This window comes from Phoca vitulina, unplaced genomic scaffold (assembly GCF_004348235.1).
Source record: "Phoca vitulina isolate PV1807 unplaced genomic scaffold, GSC_HSeal_1.0 scaffold63, whole genome shotgun sequence".
Lineage (NCBI taxonomy): Eukaryota > Metazoa > Chordata > Mammalia > Carnivora > Phocidae > Phoca > Phoca vitulina.
Genome location: NW_022589766.1, coordinates 4020807 through 4040704, shown reverse-complemented (window position 1 = coordinate 4040704; position 19898 = coordinate 4020807). Strand labels below are relative to the sequence as shown.

Genomic DNA, 19898 nt, shown 5'->3' with positions numbered 1-19898 from the left:
TCTTGCCATTTCTTATCACTTCGACAGCTACTACTATTCTCCTAGCCACTCTTGTCTCTCATCTGGAATGTTGCAGGAGGCTTCTAATTAGCTGCTTCTTCCCAACTCTCTGACACTTCATCTTCCATAGTGCAGATGATCTTATTAAAATATAAGTTAGAGAATACCTGCCTGTGCTCAAAACCCACCAGCAACTTCTCATATCAGAGTAAAAGCTGAAGCCCTTATGCTGGCCTCTATAACATTGCTACTTGTCAGTCTGCTAAAGAAGCAATTTTGTTTTCTTTTAATTTCTAGTTTGAAGTAGATCAATACTTTACAAAAGTATAAAAATGAGTTACTACCGAGGCGCCTGAGTGGCTCAGTTGGTTAAGCGACCAACTCTTGATTTCGGCTCAGGTCATGATCTCAGCGTCATGAGATTGAACCCTTCCACCCCCACCATCCCACGTGGGCTCCACGCTCAGCACCAGCTCTGCTGTCCCTCTCCCTCCGCCTCTCCCACACCCTGCTTGCACTAACACGCACTCGCGCACACTCTCTCTCTCTCAAATAAATAAATAAAATCTTTTTTAAAGTGAGTTACTACAGAGAGAAATTCCTCTGGTCATGATGAAGTAACTGATGTCAGATTAGTTCTCCCGCTATAAACTTCTAGAAAACTATTCTAACTAAAGCAACTGTTTTCAGAAATTAGTAAGTAGGGCAGGACTGTTTTCTGAGGGAAAGGAAATAGATGAGGAGAGCCCTGTGATTGCCCAGGCTTTCTACTGGGAGGCATTTACTAAAGTCTAGTGCTGGAGACAAAGCAGGGTAAGCCCTATTTGCTGAGAATAAGGAGAGAGAGATTGGAGTTTGGGGAGGCTGGAATTTGCCAAGAGGAATACCAGAGGGGAGGAAGCATGCAGAGAAAGAGCTCCCTAAACCTGCATACAGGTCCCTTGCATCTTTGGCTGAAAACTAAGCTGCGTTTGCATAGAATGAGATTTCACAAGACCACCAAAGAACAACTACCTGGGAAAGAACAAGTCCCGGGGATTTGAAAGTGGAACAGCTACTCAAGCCCAGCCTGTTTTGGGGTTCCAACCAACCAGAGTAGAGACATCATCCAACACTGGGGGCATTCAATAAAGACCCCAGGAAGGCCATACTTTAGGAGCAGGGTGAAAATAGCCCTAGATAAAAGTTACCCTAGATCTGCACTAATGAAACTTTAACACAGGCCACAAAAGGACCAGCCTGTCCAAAAGTAAGTTAACTACCAGATTCTTTAGAAGAAGACAACAAAATCCAGACACTCAACAACATAATCCTCACAATTTCCATCATCCAGTGAAAATTTAGAGGACATAGGAAGCAACTGGAAAGTATGTTCTGTGACCAGAATAAAATTAGTCAGTATAAACAGATCCAGAAATAACAGGCATGATGCAATGAACAGAGATGGACTTTAAAACAGCCACAATAGGGGCACCGGGGTGCTCAGTCAGTTAAGTGTCTGCTTTTGGCTCAGGTCATGATCTCCAGGTCCTAGAATTGACTCAGCAGGGAGTCTGCTTCTCTCTCTCTCCCTATGCCTGCCCTCCCTGCTCATTCTCTCTCTCTCTTTCAAATAAATAAAAATCTTTTTGTTTTGTTTTGTTTTTTATTTTATTATGTCACGTTAGTCACCATATAATACATCATTAGCTTTTGATGTAGTGATCCATGATTCATCGTTCTTGTATAACACCCAGTGCTCCATGCAGTACGTGCCCTCCTTAATGCCCATCACCTGGCTAACCCATCCCCCCACCCCCCTCCCCTCTAAAACCCTCAATTTGTTTCCTGGAGTCCATAGTCTCTCATGGTTCATCTTCCCCTCTGATTCCCCCCTTCATTTTCCCCTTCCTTCTAATGTCCTCCATGCTATTCCTTATGTTCCACAAATAAGTGAAACCATATGATAATTGACTTTCTCTGCTTGACTTATTTCACATAGCATAATCTCCAGTCCCCCCCGTGTTGATGTAAAAGTTGGGTATTCATCTTTTCTGATGGCTGAGTAATATTCCATTGTATATATGGACCACATCTTCTTTATCCATTCATCTGTTGAAGGGCATCTCGGTTCTTTCCACAGTTTGGCTACCGCAATAACCAAACTGCGCAATAGTCAAATAAATAAAAATCTTAAAAAAAAAAAACAAAACCAGCCACACCAAATACCAAAAATGTAAAGGAAAATATTAGCATAATGAGGAAAAAAATGGAAATAAAAAAGAACCAACTATAAACATAACTGGAGGTTTCTGCATATATATTCTACTTCAATGACAAAAAGTTTTAAATTAAAAAATAGAACTTCTAGAGTTGAAAGAGATAATACCCAAAATGAAAGTCAGTGGATGGACTTAACAGTATATCAGAAATTATAGAAGAAAAAGTCCACTGAACTTAAAGACAGCAATACAAACTATCCAAAATGCAATACTGAAAAATGAACAGAGCCTCCAAGACTTATGGGACAATGGCAAACAGCCTAACAGAGGGAGGAGAGAAAAATTATTTCAGGAAATATTTTTTCTCAAATTTCCAAATAAATTTTTACAAATTTGATGAAAACTATAAACCCATAGCTACAAGAAGCTCAACAAACTATAATCAGGATAAACAGAAAACCATACCAAGGCACATCACAATCAAATTGCTGAAAGCCAGTGATGAAGAAAAAGTATTAAAAGCAGCTAGAGGAAAAAATATGTTATATACAGGGGGAAAAAGATAAGATTTTTGAAGTGATTTCTCATTAAAAACAATGCACTTGGGGTGCCTGGGTGGCTCAGTCTGGTAAGCATCTGCCTTCACTGAGGTCATGATCCCAGGGTCCCTGCTCAGTGGGGAGTCTGCTTCTCCCTCTGCCTGCCGCTCCCCCTGCTTGTGCTTGTGCTCTCTCTCTCTCAAATAAATAATAAAATCTTTTTAAAAAAATGCACGCTAGCAGAAAATTGAATGGCATTTGAAAGGAGTACTGTTTTTACTCCTTCTAAAATATATAGATATCCTAGCTTTATCCACTGAAAAGTTCTAGAAGCAGTGATCATCCAGGAACAAGGAGCACCCTAGAACCCTAACTGTGGTCTCTAAACACTCTTTCCTAGTAAAGGGAACCTGCAATCCTTGAAGGAATTAGTTGATTCCAAGTGTGGGGCAGGACATACACAAGATAGGACTGGGGCATCTTACCAACCAAGTGGGTCATCTGTGCCAACCAAGGAAGCTAATGATATCTAATGGATATATTAGATTAACACAGGAGCCTACTTATAGGAGCTCCCACTGGCCAAAGATAGGACAATTTGAACATCAAAATGATGATTGTAATGGATTGAAGTAATCAGATACATAAAAATCTATGAGTTCCTAATGATACTAAAAAAGAAAACTCCTTGGTAACCATTGGAGGTTGCTAGGGCACTAATTCATTGTTCTGAAATTTGTTAAATAGTAAGAAATGCCAAACATTTGTTTTACCTTTTCTGAATGATCAATATTTCAAGATAAACAAATAGAGAAAACTAATAAATGCAGAAAAGATGATAAAATTGGAAACTGGATCTTGAATCTAGGCAAATCATTAGTAAATGCTAAAGCCATTAGGTGAAAAGTTGATGGGGGACTTTATAATGGAGAGATGTAACCAATAACATCTGAATCCACTGATTAATATTTATATTCCATTATGTGCCCCCTATTTGATTTTTAAGTGCACCATATTACCTACAACAGATTCTAGCCCCTTCTCAAAAAATGAAACGAAAGCAAAAACTTTAATCAAATCTCTAGCTCTAGCCACAGGGGATAGAGAAACAAATTAAATGGCACCAAGGAAATAATCAGTCAAATCCAGAATCTAGGGTATGCCACTAGATAACTTGCTTTCTTCACAAATAAATGACATGACAGAAACAAGGAAAAGGAAGAACTGTTACAGATTAAAAACAGAAACATATCAACCAAATGCAGTGTGTATGGACCTTGTTGGAATCTTGATTCTAAATGTAGATGGATATTTTTGAAGATCTGAGGAATTTTTTTGGATGGACTGAGTTAAAATTTTCTTTATTTTTTTTTTTAGGTGTGATGATGGCATTGTGGTTATGTAAATTAAGTATTCTCAAATGAAATAATAAATTGTCTGGGATTTGCTCCAGCCACCTCATTCTAGACAAAAAGTTGAGCGAAGGAAGAATAGATTCAATAAGTTGGCAAATTTTGGTTTTTGTTGAAGTTTGGTGATGGGTACATGAAAAGTAGTCATTAGTTCACTCCCCATTTTGTGCATGTTTTAACATTTTTGGAATAAAACACTTTTAGAAACTCTTGCTTAAGGACCGTCTGAATGTCTATAAAAGAGTCTCATTCAGAATGTATACAGTGTTGTCTTACAATAAGGAACAATTCTAACAAGTTTGGTTTAAGTATCAGTTTTATGGGAGAAAATAGAATGATGCTAAAGGCAGTACGTATCCTTATAGAAATAAAAGGGTTTAACTGGTGTCATGAGGTAACACTGAAAATTCTTTACATGTAGACAAAAGCTATAAAAGCAGTAGGGGGCATTTGGTGATGTTAAATAGACCCACTCTGCCTGTTTTCCTGCCATTGGGCATTCCCTAAAAGGTGCATCCATCTCAGAGCCCAGAACGTGGATAAGACTGATGGGCAAGGCTTCTTGGTGACCCCTCCTTGGTTTCCCCTGCTCAGATGCTGAAGTGTCAGTCACCCAAGGCTGTTTCCTAAGAGACTGCTTTTGTTTAAAGGATTGGTGAAATGTATTTTCTAAGGTCTAACACCATATTCCATTATGTATTGTGGTTTTTTATTGTTTTCCTTATCATGATTTATTATTTTTTTCTATTTTTCTTTGAAGTTTGCCCATTTTAATCCATGTTCATTTTTCGCTCTGTATGTGTTTGTGTTGTGCTTGGTGTCTTTGCGTCCGTTGTTCCTAGGTTACAGTATAGCCAGGATATACGCAGTCACTTGGCCGATGAGCATGCGCTGATAGCCTCCTATGTGGCCCGTCTGCAACACTGTGCACGGTCAGTGGTAGAGCAGCGGCAGCAGGCCGGTCGCCAAGGGCTGATCAGAGGGAGGGAGAGCTGTGTTACCTGGGCTTGCCAGCTGGAAAAAGCTCTGCATGTGGGGTTTTTCTTGAGAAGCTACCAGCTATGTTTGGCAGAGTTTAAATAATTGCTAAAGCATTAACTTCTAAAAGAGAAGGAGCCTTGCCAAGCCTGGGCACTTACCTAAACATATAGTCAGAAATGCTGTTTTAAAGTGGAATTCACTTCCTTCAGCTTACACTTAAAGGCTCTGTAAATCTCAAACATATGCAGTCCCAAAGATGTACATTCACAGAGCTCTTTGATGCAACCTCTTACTGCTCATTCTTGTCTAAACAATGAAACCTTTCTACCGGCATTCAGAGCATAGGGTTAATCAACCCACAGATATCTCACTTTGTCTAATCTTTGATACCATCACCCTGTAACATCTTTGCATGTTACAACTTCATCTCTTCCCCCAAATCTGTCATTGTTGATTATTTAAACCAGTGGTTTGCAATAGTGGTATTGGATCATTGTCACCTGAGGGAGACTTTACCCAAACAATATGTACGTCCACATGTGATAATTATACGTAATATAATAACTCCATATTCCCCTTTCTCTGAAAACTACTGGTAGTGACTCACTGTTAATATGGGAATATGCCTGGTTCCTCAGTGGGTTAGGATAGAAAAACGTTTGATAACCACTAACTACAGCAAAGTTAACCCTTTAAAACAAAGTGCCATTGCATTCAGGTAGACCCAGAGCTACCTGTCCACTCTGTGTCCATACCCATTCTGCAAGGAGAATAGCAGGTAAAGTTTAAATAATCTAAAGCCATCCCTCCACTCTACGTAGCAGCAGATAGATTCTTACTCTTAGAGAGGAAGCGTAATTTATTAACTAAGCACATAAGAGAGTCTGGAGCCTTACATTTTGATCTTAGTTTTGCCCAGAACATGCCGTGGCTCCGTGAGAAGGTGTTGACCTTGGTTTTATTTCCTGTGATAACAAGAATAAATAATGTGAAAAAATATATATTTGGAAAGGACTGTTTTCTATATTATACTTCATACCATTTCCCATAGTTTTGCCAGTGTGACTAAATAGCTTTGATATTTTTTGGCATTTATTTAATTCTAAAGTCTACTTTCCTACTTTCCAAGTATGTTTAATAGGCTTTTCCTATGGGAGGGAAGGAAAGGCCTGATAATTGTGCATCATATCAACCAAGAGTGCCTCTTCAGCCAACAGATGATTTCTGTGCAGTCTGTCCCAGCTCCTTGGGTCTCTAGGAATAGAGTTGTCTCATCCCTGGCAGGACAGCTTACTTATTATCAGTAAGGGCAGTTGTCCAGGTGATTAAAAGTTTCCATGGTGAAAATAGAAGCAGAGTGTTGGCAGAGGCTGCAACCTGATATTTCAGCCCCAGAAGATTTATGGGAGGTTTAGCTAAGGTCCTCAAGCGTCCTGGCTTAGGGATTAGGCTTCCTGAGCAAGAACTGGTGGCTGGGAGCCCTGGGAGAACATGAGGATTGGGTGAGTACTGCATTTCTTCTTGATTTATAGTCTAAGGAACTGAGCTTCATGCTCCTCAAAGAAGTCAGAAATTTCCTGGCTAATTCTGAAAATGAAAGTCAGCTCAAGCAGAAAAATAAGGAACCTTTCTAATTTTCCTCTTAATTTTCATTGACCTTAAAACCTCTCATCAACATAAAGTTCTAGTTTCTGGTTGGAAAGCATAGCCAATTAAAGCAACCATGTCGTCCACACTTGGGTGTAAATGACAAGTAGAATTAACCTTCCTAGGGAGATGGAACACGATGGAGGAGAGGGAGCTTTTTTGCACAGAGGAAAAAATTAAGTTTTTGTTATATCCCTTGCCAAAACAAAGGGCAGTAACTTTAAGTCCCATTTCTTAGGTTGCCAGTCCCTCTATAATATTATCCACTTGTATAATGTTCATTTTTGTTGTTTTTTTAAAAGATAGAGGTAGTTCTCTTATTTCCAACAAACAACTTTAAGGCACAAATATTACAGTTCAGCCTTGACCTTGGGGCCTTGACCCTAATGTATTAAAGCCAATTGATGGTAGCATGTTGTTATTACAAAATCATCTCATGAGAGGATGATGATACAGACTGACATTTGCATACCTAAAATTATAAAGTATTCAGAAGTGGCACAGGCAGAAGAAGTACATTAAAAAGAAAATCCATCCTAGAGGAAAGACCAAGTTAAGCTTAAAGAATTAGCCACAATGATAGAAATACAGAAAGGTGAAAAAAATCTAGGAAAAATACAGTTGATTCTATACATGAAAAGGTCAGATACATTTCTATCAATTTAACTTCACCCTTCCCAGATCCCCCCCCCAATCAGTAATTATTACAAGATTTGACCAGTATTGAACTCATGTCTTTAAATTTTTCCTTATTACTCATCGTGTTGCTAAATTCCATTCAGAGGTTTTTGGAACACCAAGAACCAAGGGCCAACATAGAAGCAGGCCACGACAGCCATCTTGGGTCAGTTGTCATCACCACTGTTACCTTAAAGCATCTGCCAGACTTAAACAAACAGAATTCTATAGCCACAGTCCTTATTAATCTAGGAGTGCCCTGCTATGGATAAATGACAGTTGATGTAACATGCTAAACTAAAGGAGTCCATTATTTCATAATCCAGTCAAAAGGTCATTGCATCACATATACACAGAGCTAGCCTACTACTCAAGAATGCTTCCTTCATCCAGGTGCAGCAGTATCTGATATCCCACGTAGGTCTTAAAGACCTTAAAGTTAAGGTGCTGGTACTTTTGTGAAAGAGTAATGGACTAAATTAATTCACTCTAAGATGGGGCTCTAATTGTGGAACAAACATGGTGAAAGAAGAGAAAGACACATCGAAAGGGAATGTTTGATACCATGGATTCTTCTCCAGCTTTACCATATGTTGGACCTGCCCTTGCCTGGGCTCCTCAGTTTTCCTCAGTTGTTCAGCCAGTGTTAAGTGTACTTTTCTTTAGCCCTCTGTTTTTCATGATGCTTTAGTTTTCTCTTGATCTTTTTAAATTCAAGACCTATGTCTAAAAGTTATGAGTTTTTCTAAAACATTTGATTAGAAATCCCCCCTCAGACTTTGCAGATGCTCTGTCTTTTCTCGGACCTTGCATTCAAAAAGAAGTGCCCCTTCTTACGGCGTAGGAGCCGGGGGGATGCTGCTGAAAAGAAAGGGCATGTGTGGTCTCATCATTTCTCTATAAACCACTTTTCAGAAGACCATTATTATCTATGACCCAGGCCTCTTGTTTCTTTTGCTACCATACTTTTTTATAAGCTTTCTCCCATCTGTTCTTTCTAAGAGAAAAGCAAGGGTAGGGAATGTTTAATAGACACCTGTTGAATTTTTTGTCTCTTTGGCAGTGTCCTGGATAGTCCAAGCCGACTGGATGAGGAACACCGACTTATAGCTCGCTATGCTGCCCGGCTGGCTGCAGAAGCAGGAAACATGGTGAGTAAATGAAAGGTCCTAGTAGAGTAGCAGAAATTAGCATTATTTTAATATACAAATGGTAGGTGATAGTAAACATGAAACTTAGAAGAATAGGTACCTCAGGAACAGAAGGAGAGGAGTGGGCTGTTTAGGGAAGGGATTATAGTGGCCTTTAATTTTATCTACAGTATCCTCTATAAAAAATGAATCAAGAAAATCAAAGAGGGGGCGCCTGGGTGGCTCAGTCATTAAGCGTCTGCCTTCGGCTCAGGTCATGATCCCAAGGTCCTGGGATCAAGCCCTGCATCGGGCTCCCTGCTCAGCGGGAAGCCTGCTTCTCCCTCTCCTACTCCACCTGCTTGTGTTCCCTCTCTCGCTGTGTCTGTCTATAAAATTAATTAATTAATTAATTAAAATCTTAAAAAAAAGAAAATCAAAGAGCTAGAATTTGGTTCTTTAAAAAGCAATAAAATTAATTACCCCCTAGAAATCCTGATCAAGAAAAAAGGAAAGAAAATACAAATTACTAATATCACAAATGAAAGAAGGGACATTGCTACAGACCCTATAGTTATTATAAGGATGATAAGGGAATATTGTGAGCAACTTTTTGCCAATAAATTTGGCAACCTAGATGAAATAAGCAAATTCCTTGGAAGATACAAATTAGGGTTGTCTGGCTGGTTCAGTCAGTAGAGTATACAACTCTTGATCTTGAAGTTGTGGGTTCAAGCCACATGTGGGGTATAGAATCTTTTTTAAAAAACGACACAAATTAACAAAACTGACTTAAGAATAAATAGAAAATCTAAATAGTCCTAAATCTGTTAAGGAAATTGAATTTGTAATTAACTTCCCACAAAGAAAACTCTAAGCTCAGAGGGCTGAACTGTTGAATACTATCATATATTTAAGGAAGAAATAATAACAATCTGACATAAATTCTCAATAAACAGGGGAAGAAGGTACACTTTCCAAGTCATTTTATCAGGCTACTCTAAACCTGAAAAAAGAGCCATTACAAGAAAATAAAATCCATAATCAAATTCTCTCATGAACATGGATGAAAAAATCTTTAACAAAATATTACCAAATTGAATGTGGCAATATGTAAAAAGGATAATACTCCATGATCAAGTGAGATTTATCCTAGGAGTACAGATTCATTTAATACATAAAAATCAGCCAACGTATTTCACCATATTAGCAGTTTAAAAAAGAAAATTATAAGATCATTTCAATAGGTGCAGAAAAAATATTTGACAATAATGCCCATTTATGATAACATTTCTCAATATACCAGGAGTCAAAGAAGCTTCTTCAATCTGATAAAGAACACCTACAAAAAAACCTACAGCTAATATTATACCAAAAGGTTAAATTTTGGAGTATTTCCTACCTAATATTGAGAACAAGCAAAGGTGTCCACTTTTTACCACCTCTATTCAAAATTGTACTGGAGGTCTTAGCCAGTGAAGAAAAGGGCATAAATGTTGGAAAGGAAGAAGTAAAGCTGTCCTATTTGCAGACGACATGATTATGTAGAGACAGTCCTAAGGAATCTACAAAAACATTCCTAGAACAGATACATGACTTTAGAGCAGTGTTGCAGGATACAAAGTCAGTGTACAAAAATTGATTATATTTCCATCTATAGCAGTGAATAATTAGAAAACTAAATTTAGGAAAAACACCATTTACTATAAGATTAAAAAAACATCAAATACTTATGGATAAATTTAATGAAAGATGTTAAGACTGAAAACTAAAATATTGCTGAGAAGAATTAAAGAAAACCTAAATAAGTGGAGAGGTTTGCCATGGAATATTCACATTCAATATAGTTAGGATGGCAAATTTTTCCAAATTTATCTGTAGATTCAATACCAATCCAAATCCCAATAAACTTTGAAGAAACTGGCCAACTGATTTTAAAATATATTTGGAAACCAGAGGACTTAGAAAAACCAAGTCTTTAAAAAGAGCAAAGTTGAAGGACTTAACAACTCTACTTGACATCAAAACTTACAAAAAGCCACAGTAATCAAGAAAGTGTGATATTGGCAAAAGAATACACAAGTGGGACGCCTGGGTGGCTCAGTCGGTTAAGCGTCTGCCTTCGGCTCAGGTCATGATCCCAGGGTTCTGGGATCGAGTGCCACATCAGGCTCCTTGCTTCTCCCTCTGCCTACCTCTGTCTCTCTCTCTCTCTGATAAATAAATAAAATCTTAAAAAAAAAAAAAAGAATACACAAGTCATCCATACAGTAAACTCACATGTATAAGGTCAGATGACTTTTTTTTTTTTAACAAGGCACAAAAGAAATTCAGTTGGGAAAGGAAAATGTTTTTAACAAGTGCTTCTGAAACAACTATATATTTATATGAAATAAAGAACCTCAACCTCTTCCTCATACTTTACATAGAAACCAGTTTGAAATGTATCATAAATTTAAACATAAAAGCTAAAACCATAAAGCTACTAAAAGAAGGCTTAGAAAAATATCTTCATGTCTTTGGAGCAGGCAAAGAATTCTTAGAGGAATCATGAACTGATAAGTTGGACCTTATTGAAAATAAATTCTTTCCTCATTAAAGGATACTATTAAAAAGACAAAGCACAACCTGAAAGAAAATATTTGCAACACGTGTCTGACAAAGGACAAACTATGTAACGAATTCCTGCACCTCAAATTCCTGCCCAAATTTTAAATGGTCTAAAGACTTGGACAGACACTTCACAGAAGAAGATATACAAATGGGCAATAAGCACATAAAAAGGTGCTTGATGGGCGCCTGGGTGGCTCAGTCGTTAAGCGTCTGCCTTCGGCTCAGGTCATGATCTCAAGGTCCTGGGATCGAGCCTCACATCGGGCTCCCTGCTCGGCAGGAAGCCTGCTTCTCCCTCTCCCACTCCCCCTGCTTGTGTTCCCTCTCTCGCTGTGTCTCTCTCTGTCAAGGAAATAAATAAAATCTTTAAAAAAAAAAAAAAAAAAAAGGTGCTTGATATCATTAATCATCAGGAAAATGCCAATTAAAACCATAATGACCCACTAGAATGACTACAGTGAAAAATATTGACAACATCAATTGTTGGAGATGAGGTGGAGCACATGGAATTCTCATACACTGCATACCAAAAGTACATACAATTTGATTACGTGTACATGAAATTCTAGAATGGGTAAAATTGATTTATAGTGATGGAAATCGCACCAGGGACTGTTTCTGGGAATGGGGATATTGAATAAAGGTAAGGAAACCTTCTGGATTGATGGAAACGTTCTGCATTTTTATAGAGGTGTGTGTTACGAGAGTTGTATGTATTTGTCAAGACCGATTGGATGGCATACTTAGGATATGAGCATTATATCTCAATTAAAAGAAAAAGGAACCAAGAATGGTGAATATGTAAGTTTGATTGCATTGAGAAATGGCTACCCCAGGATTTGCCATGGGTTTACTGCAATTTTGAAATAATTTATAATAAAATGTTCTCTTTTTTCTTTCATTTCAGCCCTTTACTTTCCTTGAAGAGTTATGTGCATATTAATATCCATTTCTCCTTCCCTCCCTCATGTATGTATTCATTTGGCAAATATTTATTTTGTTCCTATGATGTGCCAGATTGGATACTATGATGAACAAATGATTCCTGCTCTCATGGAACTAACAGTCTAGTGAGAGAGACAAACAGTAAACAAATACGCTATTAAACTTAACTATAGGGGCGCCTGGTGGCTCAGTCGGTTAAGCATCTGACTCTTGGTTTCAGCTCAGGTCGTGATCTCGGGGTCCTGGGACCGAGCCCCGCATCAGGCTCCCCACTCAGCGGGGGAGTCTCTTTCTCTCTCTCTCCTTCTGTCCCTCCTCCCACTAGTGCTCTCTCTCTCTTTCTGAAATAAATAAAATCTTAAAAAAAATAAACAATTACAAATAATTAGGTGCACTGGAGGAAAAATGGAAGGAACTATGAAAATGGATAGCAGGTCCCTGACATACACTGTATGGCCTCTGTGAGGAAGTGTTACTTGTGTTGAGATCTGAAGATAAGAGAATTCATTTTCCTGAGAACTAAAAAGGACTGAAACCCAAAACAGCCCCTGGGCCACTGTTGCTGCCACTCCTGCCCTATGCTTAGGTTTTAATTGTCTTGAGGTGCAGTGGGCAAAACCTTGTATGTATGCAAAGTGGAGAGTTGGAAATGAGGCTTTCACATTAAGCTAGGCCCCTGAAAGCATTATAACCCGGTGAAGGTACAGTGTAGAAGACCATCCGCCAACACAAAGGTAGGACAAGAAAGCTTTAGGTTCTCCTCCTGTTGGAGTGGAAGAGGTCTCCCCTGGGGATTCACAACCTTAGTCCTGTGTGTACTTGTGTTGGGTGCATTTACATTACTTCATAGATTGAGAAACACCAAAGTAAAATTTTAATATAAAATTAATCCTACGGCATTGAGGAGAAGCAAAATATAAATCCTCTCCCGAGGTTAACATTCTCAATTGAGGCCAAGCAGTGATTCCCACAGAAAGAGTCCAACTAAACACGAACTCCTGAGCATCTCTGTCAGTGACTTTAGATACTAGAATCATTGGCTATAGAATAACTATGTTTAAAATTTCTTCAGACCTGAGGGGCGCCTGGGTGGCTCAGTCATTAAGCGTCTGCCTTCGGCTCAGGTAATGATCCCAGGGTCCTGGAATCGAGCCCCACGGGGGGCTCTCTGCTCAGCGGGGAGCCTGCTTCTCCCTCTCTCACTGTGTCTCTCTCTGTCAAATAAATAAAATCTTTTAAAAAAAAAAAAAATTTCTTCAGACCTGAAAGAAGGAATTAAAAACATGATAAAAGAAAAGACTATCTAAAGAGACTGGTGATGAAAACAAACCAAATAGAACATAAACATTTTAAAAACAAAAGTTGCTGAAATTTAAAGCTCAGTGGATGGGTTAAATGTTAGGTCAGACACAGCTGCACAGAGAATTAGTCTGCTGGAAAATACATGTAAGAAGGTTCCCCAAATGGGGGGCGCCTGGGTGGCTCAGATGGTTAAGCATCTGCCTTCAGCTCAGGTCATGATCCCAGGGCCCTGGGATTGAGCCCCACGTTGGGCTCCCTGCTCAGTGGAGAGCCTGCTTCTCCCTCTCCCTCTGCTGCTCTCCCTGCTTGTGTTTGCTCTCTCTTCCTCTCTCTCTGTCAAATAAATAAAAATAAAATCTTTTTAAAAAAGAGGAAGTTTCCCAAATACAACACAAAAAGGTGAAAAATTTGAAACAAGGTTTTCAGACATGGAAGATGGAGAACCAACAGTCAACTCATTGGAATCCCCCCACCTCCCCCCCCCAAAAAAGGAAAGTAAATTTATTTTCTATTAGGTGAGAAAGTATTTGAGGGATTAATGGCTGAAAAAATTTACAAAATTGATTCATGACATGAATCCTCAGACTGAAATATCACAATGAGTCCCAAACTGGATAAATAAAAGTTCACACCTACGTGTATCCTAGTGAAACTGCAGAATACAAAGACAAGATACTCAAAAAGCAACCAGAGAGGATAGATACCTACAAAGAATTGATAATTAGATTTCTCAACACCAAGAACAATATAACAATTGTTTCATTAACAAAAAAAAACCCTTTATTTAAAAATAAATAACACATCCAATTATATCCAGTCCCACTAATGTTTATGTTGAAACTTTAAGAATTTTCTTTATGAAAAAAGATAGTCGAATATCATTAATATACTGAAAGTAACTAAACCTGTCAAAGGAAAAGGAAAAAGACTTTTTCTGGCCAGGATTGAGAAGGGTCCCGGTGAGACTCATGCTAAAAGAATAATACTGATGGCTAACTTTTATTGACTGTTTACTATGTGCCAGTCATTATTCTAAGTGCATATTTTAGCTCATTTATTCATAAAAACAATCTCATGAGAAAACTAATCTTCCAAAAGGTAAGGAAACTAATCAAGGTGACAGTTTGTAAGTGGTCCAGCTGGGACTGGGGTACTAGTCTGCCAACTACTGAGATTTAGCTACAGAAGGTTGTAGTTCAGGAAGAGCATTAAATCTGGAAGAAAAGAGGAAGACAAAAGGAGGAAGGATCTGAGGCTGAAACAACAGACTATGTGAGCATGAAGGGAACACCCAGTGTGGGACAGGGGGCTGTTTCAACTTCTGTGAAGGCCCTGAGCTCGGAGGTTGCAGCGCCTATAAGATGCTTGTGTGGCTAGAGCCCCGAGAACAATATTTGGAGTGAAATTGGACTAGACAGGCAGCCAGGTGTCTCAGGACCGTCTTCCATAAACATAGTATATTACTTTTAGGAATTGTACCAATTTATCGTTACTTCTTCATAGAGAAATAGAGTAACGAAAGCTTCCAATGGAGAGTTCTTGCTTTGTTTCTCCTCAAAAAAGTAATTTATTCCTTTGGGTTTGTTTAGACTTCAAACTTTTCCTTGAGAATCTAGTATTAGGTCACACATCTGACTCCTAACATTACAACTCTAAAGGTTAGTGGAAAAGAACAAAATGGAGGGGGCGGGGGAAGTCAGGGAAAAAGAAAAGTTCCATTTAATCAGTTACACCTTACATGTGTCCTCAGTCAGTCACAACTGTTTAGGTCATTGTAGAAATTAGAATTTATAAAATTAAATTTGTTGAGATAGACAGCATTGTGGTTGAATTTTTAAAATGAAGTGTATTTAATGCCATGATGTAGTCTTAACTGACTTTACCTCATGCTTTTAAAATATTGTAAATAAAAGCTCCAAAGCCATTTGACCCTGGAAAGGAGGTCACAGTTCTCCTTTCCTGCAAACAAGATAAGTCTGTTTACACCTGATAGTTTCTGATGCCATTTCTCTAATTTGTGTGAAAATGATCATTGTTAGAGTGGTCTTAAGACGAAATACTGATACGGTCCCTTTCATCTTCAGTTTGTTTTCCAGAGTGTAGTTATCTTATTAAATATTGGGCCTCTCAGGAAGGATTCTTCTTGACTAGATTTCTGTTAAACAGAAGACTACTAATCCGCTAATCTCTCGCTCATACAAGTGCTTTGCATAAAGTGGGTGTAGTGCTCAAAAGAATTTATTTATAACCTGCTAGGTAGGCTTTGTATTGATTTTTCTTTTTTTTTTTCAAAAACCTTCTTTCACAAAGAAAGACCATTAAATTACTTGAGCAGCCAGCATTGCACCCCATGGAGCGCCTCCGTAGCAGATCCGTCCTGTCTCCGTAGGTGACAGTATGGCCACTGAAACCTCTTCAGGCTCACCCTTGAACAAAGAAATTCGAGGTTGCTTAGATGAGCTAGGAAAGCTCATTTGTTTTCCTGGAGTGCCTAAATTCCTTTAAAAACAAAACAAAACAAAATTACAGTGTGTGGTAATCATAGTAATAACAGCAAATTCTTAAAATTTCATCACCAACATCAGCAACATTGGATGTAATCTGAGGAGGGTTTGGGGTGGTTTGTTGTTGTTGTTTTTTTTTTTTAATTTTTTTTTTCTTTATGAGAACTTCATTATGGAAAACATGGAAGAAATGTGAAAGGGGAAATAGTGTGTTGTCATCCCACCTCACATGTTTCCCCGAGAAGCTTTTTTTCAGATAGCTCAGCCCAGCCTTCACAGCCTTATCGCTTTGCCTCCTCCAGGCATGCACCATTCCAGAAATATCCTTATGGCTTCTTACAAGTAAAGATCAACAGTATCCATGTGGTATTTCGCACACAGTTAATGACTCAAAGCCCCTGTAAAATAGTAATTGTCAAACATGGATACATATTATAATCACATGTGAAACGTTTAAAAAATAGATCCTTGGCTTTGCTTCCAACCTACTAAATCAGAATCTCTGTGTTTAGAGTCCATTGATTTTTATTTAAAAAGGAAAAGCAAAACTTCAGTCTTCTGATTTACAGCTAGCTAGGGACCCACTACCCTAAAAAACATTGGGTTTTTGAGAGAGATTAATAATCCACAGCCCTCCATTTGGTCTAAACGAGATGGGAGGGTGCGGCGTGCCCCTGGGATACAAAGAAAGCCTAGCTGGTATCAGGCATATCTCTGGAACTCATCCTGCCAAGTTCGTACAAATGGGAAGCCTCCAGTCCTTTTTTAGGAGGTTTCAGAAATGCGTGCTACCAGATTATAGTTTGCTGACTACGTCGGCTTTCCTTGGTTTTGTAACATTTGCCCAGTTTTACCCGAAGGGGTCTTGTTTTCTACCCTGAGCCACCCAGGCGCCCCTACTCTGTATTTTTCACATGTATCTCCATCTCATTAAAGATGATAGAGCTCTGTGAGATTACCTAAACCTAAGAGAATGCTCATGTAACAGAGGAGTTGATCCTCTTCACATCTCTTTCTGTAAATATTCCCATTTTACAGCTAAGAAAATAAAAATATAGGGAAATAAAATAACTCAAGGTTTGCAGTGAGTAGATAGCAAAACCTAGGACTCCTCGCTAGCCTATCTACTTCCATTCTTCGCTCACTACGGTAAATTATATAGGAGCCAAAACAGGGTTCACTTTCTATAAACTTTTTATTATAGAACAGTTTTAGATTTACAGAGAAATTGCAAAGCTACTAGAGTTTCCAAATAACCCATGCTCAGTTTCTCCTATTATTAACATATTAGCATGGCACACATATTACAATTAATGAGCCAATACTGATGCATTATTATTAACTAAAGTCCATACTTTGTTCAGATTTTGTTAGTTTTTATCTAATGTCCCTTTTCCACTGCAGGATTCCATCCAGGATAGCACATTACATTTAGTTGTCATGTCTGTTAGTCTCCTCTGGGCTGTGACAGTTTCTCTAACTCTCCTTGTTTTTGATGACCTTGACAGCTTTGAGGAGTACTAGTCGAATACATTGTAGAATGTCCCTTAAATGGGATTAGTCTGATGTTTTCCTCATGATTAGACTTGAGTTACAGCTTTTGAGGAGGAGGTAAGCGCCATTTTTCTTCCATTGTATCGAGGGTACATAGTACCAACATCATTTATCACTGTTGATGTTGACCTTGATCACCTGGCCAAGGTAGTGTTTGTCAGGTTTCTCCAACATAAAGTTACTTTTTCCCCGCGTTCCACACTGTCCTCTTTGGAAAGAAGTCACTACGGACAGCCTGTACTGAAGGACTGAGAGATAAGCTCCATCTCCTTGAAGGCAGAGTATGTACCTACAGTATTTGGACTTGAGTCCATATTTCCTTGTTCAGAATCCTACAGTGGCTTCATACCACTTTCAGAATGAAATGGAAACTCTCCAACGCTAAAAGGCCCTTGGTGGTCGGGGCCCAGGGTCATCTCCTAGAGTCTGCTACCAATTTCACCAGAGCCTGCTCTGTTCCATCATACTGACCCGAACACACCCAGATGGAGCAGCTGCAGGCCTTGGCCTCTGCCCAGCACACCCATCCCTTAGCCCAGCACCTGGTTTGCTTCCCCACTTGACTGAGTCTCTGAGAGCCTTTTCATTATCACCTCATTCAAAAAGAGTCAGTCTTCTGTCTCAGTTTACTCTGTTTTGTTACCCTATATTTCATCATTGAATTTATCACCTCTGATGGTCTGTACTTAGATCTTTGGTTCCTTAGCTTTCTCTCCCAGCATCATGTAGCTACACGAGGGTGGGGCTGTATCTTACTCATTCATGCATCCTACTTCCTAGAACAGTATCTAGCACATAGTAGGTGCTCAGGAAATATTTGCTAAATAAAGGAATGAACTAGTTAATTTTTTAAAGAAATCATTCTTAGGTCTCTTGTGGTCGAAGTATTCTATGTCTTTATGAACTAATAATTCCCTTTCTGTCTTTTTCTCTTCAGTATCCTCGAGGCATTTTAGGAAGAGAGACCTGGCCTGCCTTTCTTTTTTTCTTTTTTTTTTTTTTATAAAAGAAGCAGTGTGGAGTTTAAGATAGTAAATAAATAAAATCCTAAGTTTCTCTGTTACTTAATGTACACTTGACTGTGTTCAGAATTTGATTGGGTGAAATAAGCCATCATAAACACTTACCCCTGGGGGCTCTCCCTGTTGTCAGCCCAGTGGAACTGCTGCCTCAGGATAGAAATCTTCTTCCACCCACGCTTCTTTGTACTTGAGTAGCAATACTTCTTGGTGCCAAAGAATCTCACCTGGTTAGGAATTCCTGCCGATAATAACTCTTGATCCCTGTTTTAACCTCTTCTTTGAAAGAAGCCTCAGCCTTGCAGTAACTGAAAACTGAAAAAATTCTTTAGAAATATCCAATGAAGGGGCACCTGGGTGGCTAAGTCGGTTAAGCGTCTACCCAAAGGTCATGATCCCGGGGTCCTGGGATCATCAGAGAACCCACATCGGGCTCTCTGCTTAGTAGGAAGTCTGCTTCCACCTCTCTCTTTGCCGCTCCCCCTCCACTTGTGCCCTCTCTCTGTCAAATAAATAAATAAAATCTTTTTAAAAAAGAAAAGAAATTTCCAGTAAAATACTGTGAGGTTTTTGTTTGCCATCACGAAGCCAATTCGTTTTAGAGCCCATTTCCTCATCCATAATTTTCCCTGATCCCATGCTAATAAGGAGCCATTTGCTTTAACTCCAGTTTTCAGGAATTGGAAATCTGTTATTCACAGCAGATTCAGTCTCAGGCAAGCCATTTTTCTGAGGCTCAGCTCTGGCTCTCATAAGATTCTGGAAAGAATATAGGAAATTTGCTCAATTGGCTGTTGGTCCACTCTAAAAGAAGAAACATCACCTTTTTTTTTCTTTTAAGAAAAAAGTATTTGGTAAAAAAAAAAAAAAAGCCTCCCACCCACATTTGCTATGCTGTTTTACCCCTGTTTATTTAGGAAATGCCACATGAAAAGAATTACTTATTGCATCTTTAAGCTCTAGATAGGAAACAAGGTTTCTGCTTCATGGTAGGTCGTGCTTTGGGTAGAACCAAGTATGTGCAGAGTGTAAAGCATAGCCATTGCAGAGCCTTCCTTTTGAGCTTCCATTCTGGTTAATGAAAAAAAAAGGGAACCATCACCTATGCATCCTTTTTCCTAGTTTGTGTTGATTGGCTTCCATATTCTTAAAGGAGGTAATAAGGGTCAGGAATGTCAGTGGATATGCAAATCAAAATGATTTCTCCAGAGAAGATATGCAAATGCCCAATAAGCACATGAACGCATGCTCCACAGATTAGTCTATAGGGAAAATGCAAGTTGAATTCACAAGGAGATACCACTTCACACCTACTAGGAAGACTACGATCAAAAAGATGTACAATAACAAGTGTTGACAAGGATATGGAAAAA

General features: G+C 38.8%; 1 protein-coding gene across 6 annotated transcripts in view; it reads left to right on the top strand.

The window, feature by feature from the left end:
• DTNB (dystrobrevin beta) overlaps window positions 1-19898 on the top strand; it is a 256526-nt gene that overhangs the window by 193583 nt on the left and 43045 nt on the right. For 5 of the 6 annotated variants that reach the window (XM_032391617.1, XM_032391613.1, XM_032391615.1 and 2 more), the window contains 2 exons: window positions 4995-5084; window positions 8522-8609. In XM_032391617.1, coding sequence (XP_032247508.1) covers window positions 4995-5084; window positions 8522-8609 — 178 coding nt within the window. The remainder of the gene's footprint in view (window positions 1-4994; window positions 5085-8521; window positions 8610-19898) is intronic. The other variant, XM_032391618.1, reaches the window with a different exon arrangement.